Source organism: Mus caroli, unplaced genomic scaffold (assembly GCF_978045245.1).
Source record: "Mus caroli unplaced genomic scaffold, Mus_caroli_1 scaffold_15, whole genome shotgun sequence".
Taxonomy (NCBI): domain Eukaryota; kingdom Metazoa; phylum Chordata; class Mammalia; order Rodentia; family Muridae; genus Mus; species Mus caroli.
The window spans coordinates 8,496,840-8,508,897 of NW_028227270.1; the positions used below are offsets into that span (position 1 = coordinate 8,496,840).

The following is a 12,058-nucleotide window of genomic DNA, read 5'->3' on the forward strand; positions in this document are numbered from 1 at the left end:
ATGCTGATTTTTTAAGTTCGCGTTCTCTTCTGTCTTTCTTTTTTTCTTTCTTGCTTCTTTCTGTGTTGGTTTGAAGGGAAAATGGCCCCCATAGGTTCCTACAGTTGCACGCTCACTCACTATTAGGAAGTACGGCCTTGTTGGAGTTACTTGTGACTTGGCTGGAGGCAGTGTGTCACTGGAGGTGGGCTTTGAGGTTTCAGAAGCTCAAGGCAGGTCCAGTGTCTCTCTCTCTCTCTCTCTTCCTGCTGCCTACAAATCCAGATGTAGAACTCTCTGCTTCTTATCTAGTACCATGTCTCCCTGCATGCTGCCATGTTTCCCGCCATGACAATGATGGAGCTTTGTGTGGTCACAGTGTCTCTTCACGGCAATAAAAACCCTAACTAAGACTCGCTCTCTCTCTCTCTCTCTCTCTCTCTCTTTCTCTCTCTCTCTCTCTCTTTGATGAGACAGGGTCTCAGTAGCCAAGCTAGCCTTACCTAGGGATCCTCCTTCCCTTCCCTTACGAATGAGAGAATTATAGGTCATTTGTTACCAATCCCAGCCTAATTTTTTTTTAATGTTTGTGTGTGTGTGTGTGTACGTGCGTACACACGCATGTGAGCATATGCCACACCTGTGTGTCGGTGCCTGCGGATACCAGAAGAGGCTATCGGATTCTCTGGTGCTGGAGTTGCATAGTTGTGAACTACCTGACATAGATGCTGGGCACAGAACTCAGGTCCTCGAAAACACTGCAAGTCTTCTTAACCACTGAGTCATCTCTCCAACTGCTCAAAGATTCATTTTTTTAAATTACCTTCATTTTAGGGTCTTCCTCCTGTCTTTTGGTTTTCGTCTGCTGTGGAGGTGAAAGAGTAGCCTGTATTTGTACAGACTGGAATTTTGGCCTACTTTTAGGTTGCTGCTCTTCAAATTCTTGACTGAATCCTTCAGGAAGTGCATCTTAAAACAAAATGTGTTGAAGATAAATATGCATATGTTATATCAACTACACAAACACTTAAGCATATCCATAAGGCCTGCCAGGATCTAGAGCATCTAACTCCATTCAACCCTTATCTTCTAAGAGAAATCAGATTTTACACATCAGACTACAAGTTTGTGCCCTCATCAGATGACAGCTAGCCCACTTCTGGTTGCTACTTATTTTACCTCACTAGTTAAGCGTCTACATTTTCTTTAAAAAGCTATTAACTTATCTCACTTGGCTTTGTAGTGGCATCTACCATACATTACAAAAGCTTTCTGAGCTTTAGATCCTTATCAAGGTTTGCAACCACTGCCTTCTGCGGAGTTACTATTTATGCAAAGGCAGTCATAATTTTTAACCAAAAATCCAGGAGACAGAGCCTGCCTTAAAAAGGGAAGTAATTAATGACAACACTGTTTACCATCGGAAAGATTTAAGCAGAGCCAATCCAAGGCAGAATGAAGGTCACCTCCATGCAAGAGTGTATTGGTCATGGCATCTTCAATATCCTTAGTCTTAAAGGAAAATGCTTGTAAAGCCATGTATAAATCCTACCAGAGAGAAACAGAAGTTACGTTGGCTAATCTCATCCTTTTGCAAACTCCTAATCTCATTTTCTCATTCATTTTAAATCAGAGATGGGAACAGTATAATTTCAAAAACATTTTTTGTGGGGTGCTGGGGAGTATTTTTTGTAACCTGCTAAAGACTCTGGGCTCAATCCCTAGTACCCCCAAAATGAGGGAGAAAGAGAAAGAACGAGAAAGAGAAGGCTGGGAAAGTGGGGGAAACCCACCTTGTAGTTAAAATTTAAATGTGCTCATTATATAAAGATTTTGGGAGCCATACATTTATTTTTTCCTAATTTTTTTTTTTTTTTTGGAGACAGGATCTCTGTATTGTGTAGCCCTGGTTATCCTGGAACTTGCTAAGTAGACACGGTTGGCGTCAAACTCAGTGATCCGCCTGCCTCTGCCTCCCCAGTGCTGGGATTAAAGGCGTGCGCCACCACCGCCTGGCTTAAAGAGGTTTCTTTTTTGTTTTTGTTCTTTTTTTAAATTTAATTAATTAATTTATTTATTTATTTTTCAGTCTTTAATATCTCACAAAATCTCAACATGTTTGATGTATGTCTACTTAGTAGAAATGAACTTTTCCTTAATAATTTTAATAGTTACCAGGCAGTGGTGGCATACCTGCCTCTTACCCCAGCACAGGTGGATCTCTGCAAATTAGAGGTCAGGTCTATAGACTGAGTTCCAGGACAGCCAAGGCTAAAACAGAGGAACCCTATCTTGACCCCATCCCCCCAATATGTGTGTGTGTGTGTTTGTGTGTGTATATATATATACATACATATATATATATACATATATATATATATGTATATATATATACACACACAAACACACACACACATATATAATACATATCACACACACACACACACACACATACATACATACATATCACACACACACATATGCACATATATATGTGTGTGTGTGTGTCTGTGTACACTTTTAATAGTTATACAGTATATCTTTGGGTAGATATATCATAATTTAAGTACACATTTTTCTATATGTGAATGTTTAGAATTTTCTTCTTTAATGTTTTAGCGAACATCTCTCTGTATAAAACATTTAAATGTACTTCTATAGCATGATATTTAAAAAGCTGAGCAGAACTGGTTTCAAATCCAGATTCTGCTTATTTTGATACTTACTAACTTTATACTTTAATCTACCATTTTTCCAAGTCTCAAGTCTTTCAGTTGAAAAGATCAATTGCATTTATCTTGTGGGATTATCGCATCAGAGCATGTAAGCAGAATGCAGGGCAGAGTGTAACAAACAGGCAGTCAGTGACGTAGCTCAGGAGTATAGCTGACAGTGGATGCCTTATGTCAGTGTGTGCGCATGATCAATTCTCTCCTTGTGCTTGCAGTTAGAAACCATCTACATGGGATCCTAATAGAAGGTTTAAAGAGTTCACTTTTATCCCACATTTACAGCTGCCTCTAAATTGTCCCCAATAAATGCACAAGATCCTAGATCTAGTGCCCACCACCGGACGGCAGGGACAATAGCCCAGTGAAGCGGGTATTGCAGCACTGGGCACAGGGACCCGGCCCCGGGATGAAAGGTGGTGGTGAGAAAAACCTGTAACTTCTTAGCCGACAGTCTTCCAGAAATCGCTCCCCTGTAGCTGTTCTGCTTCTTATGCTCATTGATCACTCCGATAATTCTTTGCTCTAGTTTATTGTTAATCACCACCTGTTGAGGTCGAGAAAGTTTATTAGAAGCTAAATTATAGAAAACCAATGTGCAAATCATACAGTTTTTTATATTCCTCCCAGCCAATCCCAGGTTTTTACTAAAAGGAGATACGGTTATGGCTTTTTCCGGATTACTGTGCATTTGGCCACGTTGCTACGGCATGCGTAGATGGGACATGGAAACAACAGCACATAAAGCAAGGGAACAAACCCATCTTTAAAAAGCCTCCCGGGGCCCATGTCTGAGATCACTCTTGTGTAGCCAGGGTAGAGAGTACCAGGCCCTGCCTTGTCCAGTTAAGATCCTTAGGTTCAGATCTGCCTCAGGGAAAGCAGCCTAAGCAAACAGCCTCACAGCCTGGATACTACACTAACAAAGGACACGCCAGGGTAAAGTCACAACCATCTACCGAGTGACACAGGTCACAAGCTCTTTTGGGTCTCACTTAGTTTCCTATTTTTTTCAACTAGCCATTTATTCTCTATTGTTTAGCTATTTTTAACTGAAAAGTACACAAGTGTGTTACTGATAAAACAACCCTTCCCCTTTGTTACTTAACTAACTGGTGTTGAGCAAACCACAAACACACTGGAGGAGTTTAGCTGAGTTGGAGGATGGATACACAGGAAGCTATAATTCGGTGACAGTGCTCTCAGGAAGCACAGAAAGGTAATAGTAGCACCAAGAAATTGAACTGTAAATTATGGAGGACATCACTGGGACCAAAGGAAGCTTTATCCAGACTGTTTTCAACCTCTTAGAAGTTCTCAACATGCCTTTGACTTATATCTATTTAGTAGCTGGGGTATTATCTCTAAAAAAAAATTAAATACCCTATAATTTTCTTTTTACTCTAAGACATAACTTTAATTGAGATTTATTCACTTATTCATCTGTGTGTGTGTGTGTGTGTGTGTGTGTGTATGTGAGTGTGTGTGTGTGTGGTGTCTGTCACATACATCTGGGTACTTGTCTGTGTGTGTGTGTGTATGTGAGTGTGAGTGTGAGTGTGTGTGTGTGTGTGTGTGTGTGTGTGTGTGTGTGTGGTGTCTGTCACATACATCTGGGTACTTGCAGAGACCAGCAGAAGGCACGGGACCGACCGCTGACACTGGAGTCACAGGCAGTTGTGAGCTGCTTCATGTAAGAGTTAGAAAGACACCCTGGGTCCTCTGCAAGAGCAGCAACGCTCTTAGCCGCTGAGAAGCCTCTGTGTTTTACTCGAATGAGAATATTTCCTGAAACGAAGCAAAAACTTTGCTTACTCACTTTCAAAATAGATTTGTCCAGATTTGCAGAGCCACCAGAATCATTTGCAGAATTAAAACTGTAAATTTTTGGACCTGTATAGAATAGACAACAAATGGGAAATTTAATGATTAGTATTCATTGTACCATCTTAATTTTTCTTAAAAGGTTGCTAAATAATAAATCTCTGACTTTAATTTAATTCTTTCCCCTTAACTTTACCAAAGAATTTAAGATCTCAAAGTTAACATCTTAGGGCCAGAGGAAAGGGAAGACAAATACTACAACAAATGACTGTCAGGAACTTGAAAGACTTCAGTGAGAAGTCAGTAGGAAAAGAAAAAGATCTTGGTCTACAGCGAGACAGCTGTAGAACACTCAGGAAGAAATGTGTCATATCTGAAACTACAAGTCTAATAATTTGCCATTTACAGAGCATTACTTTCTAGGAGTAAGTGCGCCATGCCACTAGCTTATTTTCTCATAAATCCCCCCACCACACACACACACACACACACACACACACACACACAATGCTCCAAGCTCTTTTTTTTTTTTTTTTTTTTAAATATGAGTACGCTGTAGCTGTCACTGTAGCTGTCTTCAGACACACCACAGAAGATGGCATCTGGCATCTGGTCTCATTACAGATGGTTGTGAGCCACCATGTGGTTGCTGGGAATTGAACTCAGGACCTCTGGAAGAGCAGCCAGTGCTCTTAACCACTGAGCCATCTCTCCAGCCCCCTCCAAGCTCTTTCTTAACTCAAGATCTTTGGAATGTTATTCCTACCATGCTTTACACGATTAACTTCTCGACAGCTTCTGATTTCAGCTCAACTGTCAGTTTTCATGATTCCTCACTATTGGGGGAAAAATGAAACAAAACACCCTGCTAAGCACTCATGCGCTCTCTTTCTCTGAAGCTTAACAACTATAAAGCACGGCTGTTTGTGTGATTAGTAAATTAGATTCCTAAGCTGCTCTGGAGGCGAGGTTTCCATTTTTTTTCGGTCTTATTATCACCAGTCAGATGCTTGGTATTTATGTATCAATAAGCACATATGCTTTCAAGTTTTTTGTTATAGAAAAAAATTACTGCAAGCAAACAGATCAAACAGAACAAAACAACATATAATCTTGATGTTTTTGAAACTAGCTGAAAGAGAGGCTGGAACTAATCACCTTCAAGTTATCAATCTGCAGGGTAAGCAAAAAAAAATGCAAGGCTTTGACAAGCATAGAATTTTACTGTAAATCAATCCAGTGTCCAATGTGTAAAGTGTGGTTATTCTTAGGAAACACTGACTTTTCTGGAACATACAAGGATATCTATGTAGATAGATGCTGAAGAAGACATTAAGATCTGACAGGACATGGAGCTGCATCAAGCCAGAAGCACTTCCCTTAACAACTCTCTTAACTAGCGGAGTAGCTGTTCTGACAGCTCAGAGTGGATTCCTGCTGAACAACAGCAGATGCCAGGACTCCGTTCTTAGAAAGAGAAAGGAAAAAAAAAAAAAAAAAAAAGAAAAGAAAGAAAAAAGAAGAAAAAAAAAAGAGTGAGTTAGAAAGGCGAAGCCATGCTGTAACAGAGTTACTTTTGTAACTTTAATGGCCAAAGGCCCTTAAACCGATCTACAAGGCCACCCCACCCACTGCTCAGGTGTGGAAGATGTCTAAGTTTGGATCTCATCAGCACCGACAAGAAGCAGGGTCTGAAGGCAGAAGACTGGGCACTGGGTCAGGGCTTACCTTGCTTCACTCGGGGCTCCCGGGCGCCGGTGGGGACGGCGGGCGCCGGCCTGGCCACCGGCTTCTTGCTCTGGGCTTCCCCAACAGCTCCGGCCTCTGCACTTCTGGCTCTGGAAGCAGACACGGCGGCCCGCATCGCCGCAGCTCCCGGCGCCTTGTGTTTCTTATTTTTGCCGCCCATGTTTCCGCTGCAGGAGAGTAGTCTTCCAGATCCAGATCCCCGCTGCGGCACAGCAGAAACCCGAGAGCTCTTCACGTCTGCCGGCTCCCACGCCTCCACCCAGCCTCCTCCATCCGGGCTCCGCGGCCCGGGCTCCGGCTCAATTGGCCCGTGTCCTCAGACTCCGCCTCTCGGCTCCCGGGAGCGAGCGGCATCGCTGCTGTCGTGCGCCAATGGTCGCTAAGTTTTTAGTCATTGAACTGCCGGACTCGCAGTGGTTGGAAGAGAAAAGGGGCAGGACCCAGGCTAGAAGGGAGAAAAGTCACGCCGGGCTCAAGGCTCGCTCACTTTTGACTCCTGCGGGCCACCGTCGAGTTCCCCCATTCGACGTCACTGTAGGGTACGGTCGCGGGGCCTCTTGGGTAGGAGGGAGATTCGGTCTCAGAGTTCCGAAAGATGGCGGACGCTTTCGGGGATGAGCTTTTCAGCGTTTTCGAGGATGATTCGACCACTGCAGCAGGAGCCAAGAAAGACAAAGAGAAAGAGAAGTGGAAGGGGCCACCAGGGTCTGCAGACAAGGCCGGGTAAGGAAGACCTCTGAGCTCTTTTTCTTCTCCTTCTTCTTGTTTTTGGTGCCGATAAAGGAAACACGACTCAGACGAGGAGCACAGAAAGTGTTTGAATGGAGTCAAGAGGCCAAGGAGATTGAGGGGGAAAAAAAAAAACCCGTTGGGGAGAGAGGAGAGGTTGATTTTGCGGGAGGGCGGTCTTGGTGTTCGTGCCTGTCCGCCCGCAGCGTGACTTCTTTAGGCCATGCTTTCGCTGCAACCCCAGCTTAGCAGGCCAGGTACGGTTTTACATGCGAGGCGGGACTTGTCATCCGCAAAACCTCTCACTTAGTCTTAAAGCAGCGAGGCACTAGATGAGCCAATGTAGGGGGTTCTTAAACCGCGAAGGCAAATCGCTACAGAAGGAAGAGATTTAATCTCCAAGTTTTGGTTTTCCCTAAAATAAATAAATAAATTATTATTAATAATAATAAAGTCAGATTCAGGATCTCGCTATGTAAGTTGGGCAGTCCTCGAACTCGAGATCCTCTTATTTCAGGTCCTTAGGGTTGGAATTCCCAGAGTGCCCCAATGACACTCGGTCAAACTAGTTTTCTCTCCCACTAGCGTTTTACACTTGATGATTGCTTCGGTCTGTTACTACATGAGTAGTTGCAAAGTACTGGTTTAAAAAAAAAAAAAAAGCTATGTCTTTCTGCTTTTTACCTGGAATCCAGCCATAAGTAAATAAATAAATAAATTCATTGCTCTAGGGCTGAGGACATGGCCAGTGTAAAAGACAGCTTTCTGTTCGAGAATGAGGACCTAGTTTCGAATCCCTAGTACCCACATAAAAAGTGTGAGCACTGTAACTCCAGCACAGTGGGGCACAGAGACAAAATTTGTTGGGCCTGGCTGGCTGCTAACTTAGCCTCTTGGTTGTATAAGTGAGAAACGCTGTCTCAGGAGAGTAATGTAGGATGCTGGAAGTCCTCTGGCCTCCCCTGTATGCTCAAGTGTAGGCGCCACACAAAGAAGACACAGAATTTCCTTCTTATTGTCAGTTACCTTCAGTTCTCAACTTGAGGAATTTCCTTCACCACACTGACCTGTGGACAAGTCTTTGGAGCATTTCCTTAATTGCTGATTTATGTGGGAGGGCAGCCCAGTGCGCTATGGTGTGTACCTTCCTGGGCAGGTGAGCCTGCACTGGGTGATGGAGCTACAGAAACCCATGAGCAGCATTTCTGTGGTCTCTGCTTCAGTCTCTGCCTCTGAGTTCCCGTTTTCGCTTTTCTGAGTGATGGATTGTAAACACATCGGCTGAATTAAGACCTTTCCTGTCCGAGTTGCTTGTGGTCAGTGTTTTTATTACAGCAACAAAAAGCACACTAGAGCTTTCGTGGGTGGTCCATTTTCACCTTGAAATACAGTTCATAAAGAAAAGGCAAGTTTGGGGGCTGGTGAGATGGCTCAGTGGGTAAGAGCACCCGACCGCTCTTCTGAAGGTCCAGAGTTCAAATCCCAGCAACCACATGGTGGCTCACTTCTGGAGTGTCTGAAGACAGCTACAGTGTACTTACATATAATAAATAAATCTTAAAAAAAAAAAAAAAGAAAAGAAAAGGCAAGTTTAACGTTTGCTTGTCAGTTTGTTTTGAGACAGGGTCTTGCTATGTAACCATTATTGGCCTTGTCCTCAGAGACATGCTTGGAATTAAAGGTGTGCACTGCCACACCTGGCTGCTTCCCAAGGTTAGGAGCCGAGTTGTGTACACCTCCTTCCCCTCCCTCCTCCTGCCCAGTGTCTCTCATTGGGTAAATGAAGCACTCTAAACCACAGCACAGTCAGTGCACACACAACTCTGAGGTTCCTTTGTAGTGTCATCCCAGGCTATCTGCTTCCTCCGTGTCTTGGAGCAGTTTCCATTTTCTAGAATGTGCTTAAATTCAGCATTTAAATTCCATCTGAGTACCATATATGGGTTTGGGGTTTTTTTTGGCCTCTTTTTTCCTCAGTGTCTTCATTCACTGTTTATTCTTATAACATGTAGCAACAGTTTTCCTTTTATTGCTGAGAATTGTGTTCATATTATATTATGTGTCATATTTATGTTTTTACCTTTTTTTTTTTAAAGATTTATTTATTTATTTATTATATGTAAGTACACTGTAGCTGTCTTCAGACACACCAGAAGAGGGAGTCAGGTCTCATTACAGATGGTTGTGAGCCACCATGTGGTTGCTGGGATTTGAACTCTGGACCTTCGGAAGAGCAGTCGGGTGCTCTTACCCACTGAGCCATCTCACCAGCCCTGTTTTTACCTTTTCATGATCATATTGTGTCTACTTTTAAGTGTGTGTGTGAGTGTCTGTGTGTTTGCGTGTGAAGTGGGCACATCTTGCCTTAGTGTCCCTGAGGAGGTCAGGAGACAGCTTTACATTCCGTCTTGTTTTGTGGCAGATCTTTGAGTGTCAGCTGCAGCACTGTATCAGTTGTTTAGTCTCCGTCTTGAGTCTTCACCGTAGGAGTGCTGGGATTGCAGATGCAAATCACCACATCTGGGGTTTTTTATTTTAATCACTTTTACATTGGAAAGGGGTTATCAGAGTCTGGTTCTCCGGCTTGTGTGGCAAGCACTCTTGGCTGAGCCTTGCTTCTCTCACTCTGCTTTGAGCTTCCAGTCATAAGCCGTGAGAGCTCTGCAAGCAAGGTCTTGTGAATTTATTATTCATTCATAAGATTTACTTATGAATGATTTTACGAATGTTTTATCTGCATGCATGCATGTATGTATACCATGTATGTCCCTGTTGTATCCCCTGGAACTGTAGTTACCAGTGATTATGAGCCACCATGTGGGTGCTAGGAATCAAGCCTGGGTCCTCTGCAAGAGCAACAAGTGCTTTTAAGGGCTGGACTATCCCCACCCCCACCCCCACCCCTGCAAATTTTTATGGAGAACTACCTCATCAGTCAGTCTCTGCACCTCATATGCTCTCTAGTATAAAGTTGTCTCTATTCACTACCATAGAGCTGGAATAAGCTACGTCTCTAAACAGGCTCTAGTTTCTCACGGTGGCACATGTTATTTAGTGCTTAAGGTCTTCACTGCTATTGATTCCATTGCTTTTAGGTCTTTCACTACAATTGCTTGGAGAGTCTTTCTCTGAAAAAATAAAATTTATACACTACTGATGTAATTAATACAGGATTTTAAGCAGCTTCAATTATAAATGTCATGTTTTCTTCACAATTACATAGTAGTCTTATTTGACATGTAATAGTTTTTCCGTAAGAGGAACGTTTCCTGCCTGTAATCCCTGCACTTGAGGTGTGAGACAGGAAGATTGCCCTGAGTCTGAGGCTACAGTGTGGGAGCTGTCTCAAGAAAATGAAAAATAGAGGCTCACTTGGAAGATTACTGACCACGAGGAGCTGAGTTCATAGCCTTAGGGCCCATGTAGAAAGCTCTGATGTAGAAAGCTCCATGTAGAGAACAGTGCACGCCTGTGATCCTATGATCCTATGGCTTGCTTTGTGCCAGAGGAACTGACTCACGTTCAGTTTCAGTCAGAGGCTCAGGCTTGACAAAAGCAGGTGGAAGGTGATTTGAGGAAAACAAAGGCTGTGACGGCTAGTTTCTACAGGCGCACATGCATGTGCACGGATGGATGCACGAGTACATGCACACGCAGTTATGTTAATATGTGGAGTCCCACTGCCATTTCAAGGTGAATTAATAAAAGTATTTTTAAAACTTTGGCTTATACCTAGTATAAGTAAACATTAACCATATAAACAATTCTAACCTCCCTAGGTGCTAGGCATGCATGTGATAGACATGTTTATATTCAAGCAAAGCACACACACAAAATGCATCTTTTTTTTTTTTTTTTTATGAAAGAAAATATATTTGGGGCTGGCAAGTTGGCTCAGGTTGGCACAGGTGTGCTTGCTGCCCAACCTGACGTCCTGAGTTCCATTCCTTGGAAGTCACATGGTGGAAGGAAGGTAGGAAGGGACTTGAGAAGATTGTCCCCTGACCTCCTCTTGCATGTGCCCCTGCCCCAAAATAAGCAGATACAAAGAGAGAGGTTGTAGCCCTCTAGTAGTTTACATATATACCTTTTCAGTTAAATGGTTTTTAACTGTCTTCTGCATTTGTCTTACCATCTTTCTCTTTTAATACCTTTTAATTAAATTCTTTTTTTTTCTTTTTTTCTTTTTTCAAGACAGGGTTTCTCTGTGTAGCCTTGGCTGTCCTGGAACTCACTTTGTAGACCAGGCTGGCATCCAACTCCGAAATCCTTGAACTCAGAATTGGACCTGCCTCCTACGTGCTGGGATTAAAGGCGTGCACCACCACCACCCGGCTTAATTAAATTCTTAATTTCTGTGGGACTCAATTATTTGCTTACATTTTAGTAACTTTATATCCTGTAACAATAGCAGGAGATAAATTTCTCATTTCCTTTTATAGAAGCTGTCTGTCCATCTATTTATTTTTTGCCTTATGAGAGTGTTTCTACATAGTCCTGGCTGGCCTAGACCTCACTATATAGACCAGGCTGGCTTCAAACTCACAGAAATGTGCCTGTGAGTCCTGAGATCAAAGGCATCTATGGGGGACCATGTCTCACTGCTTATCTTATTCAAGTTTGTAAAACTTTATGTGTATGGGTGTTTTGCTTCCATGTATGTCTGTGCCCTGTGTACCTGCATGGTACCGTCTGTCAGAAGCCGGAAGGTGGCACTGGATCCCTTGGGACTAGAGTTACAGTTGTGAGCTGCCATGTGGGTGGTGGGAATTGAACCTGGGTTCTTTGGAAGAGCTTCCTGTGCTGCTCTAACTGCTGAGTCATCTCTCCAGCCCTATTTTGCTTATTTTTGGCCTTTGCAGCTAAATTTAAAATTTGCATGGAGTTGCCGGGCACTTGGGAGGCAGAGGCAGGTGGATTTCTGAGTTCAAGGCCAGCCTGGTCTACAAAGTGAGTTCCAGGACAGGCAAGGCTACACAAAGAAACCCTGTCTCGAAAAAAAAAAAAAAAAAAAAAATTGCTTGGAGTTGCCTTTTTTCAGTGTGGGT

At 43.1% G+C, this 12,058-nt stretch overlaps 2 protein-coding genes across 3 annotated transcripts in view; one reads left to right on the forward strand and one right to left on the reverse strand.

Moving 5' to 3' along the window:
• Window positions 1-6,761, reverse strand: part of Dhx29 (DExH-box helicase 29) — a 43,550-nt gene extending 36,789 nt beyond the window's left edge. The window contains exons 1-5 of one of the 2 annotated variants that reach the window (XM_021180562.3): window positions 6,261-6,761; window positions 4,528-4,601; window positions 3,142-3,255; window positions 1,398-1,527; window positions 803-948 (exon numbers count right to left, since the gene is read on the reverse strand). In XM_021180562.3, the coding sequence (XP_021036221.1) occupies window positions 803-948; window positions 1,398-1,527; window positions 3,142-3,255; window positions 4,528-4,601; window positions 6,261-6,441 (645 nt within the window). In that variant the 5' untranslated portion in view covers window positions 6,442-6,761. Of the gene's footprint in view, window positions 1-802; window positions 949-1,397; window positions 1,528-2,705; window positions 3,077-3,141; window positions 3,256-4,527; window positions 4,602-6,260 lie in introns of those variants that run through there. The other variant, XM_085830814.1, reaches the window with a different exon arrangement.
• Window positions 6,762-6,803: 42 nt separating this feature from the next.
• The window catches only part of Mtrex (Mtr4 exosome RNA helicase), a 56,620-nt gene continuing 51,365 nt past the window's right edge, over window positions 6,804-12,058 (forward strand). The window contains exon 1 of the mRNA XM_021179787.2: window positions 6,804-7,004. Coding sequence (XP_021035446.1) covers window positions 6,877-7,004 — 128 coding nt within the window. The 5' untranslated portion in view covers window positions 6,804-6,876. The remainder of the gene's footprint in view (window positions 7,005-12,058) is intronic.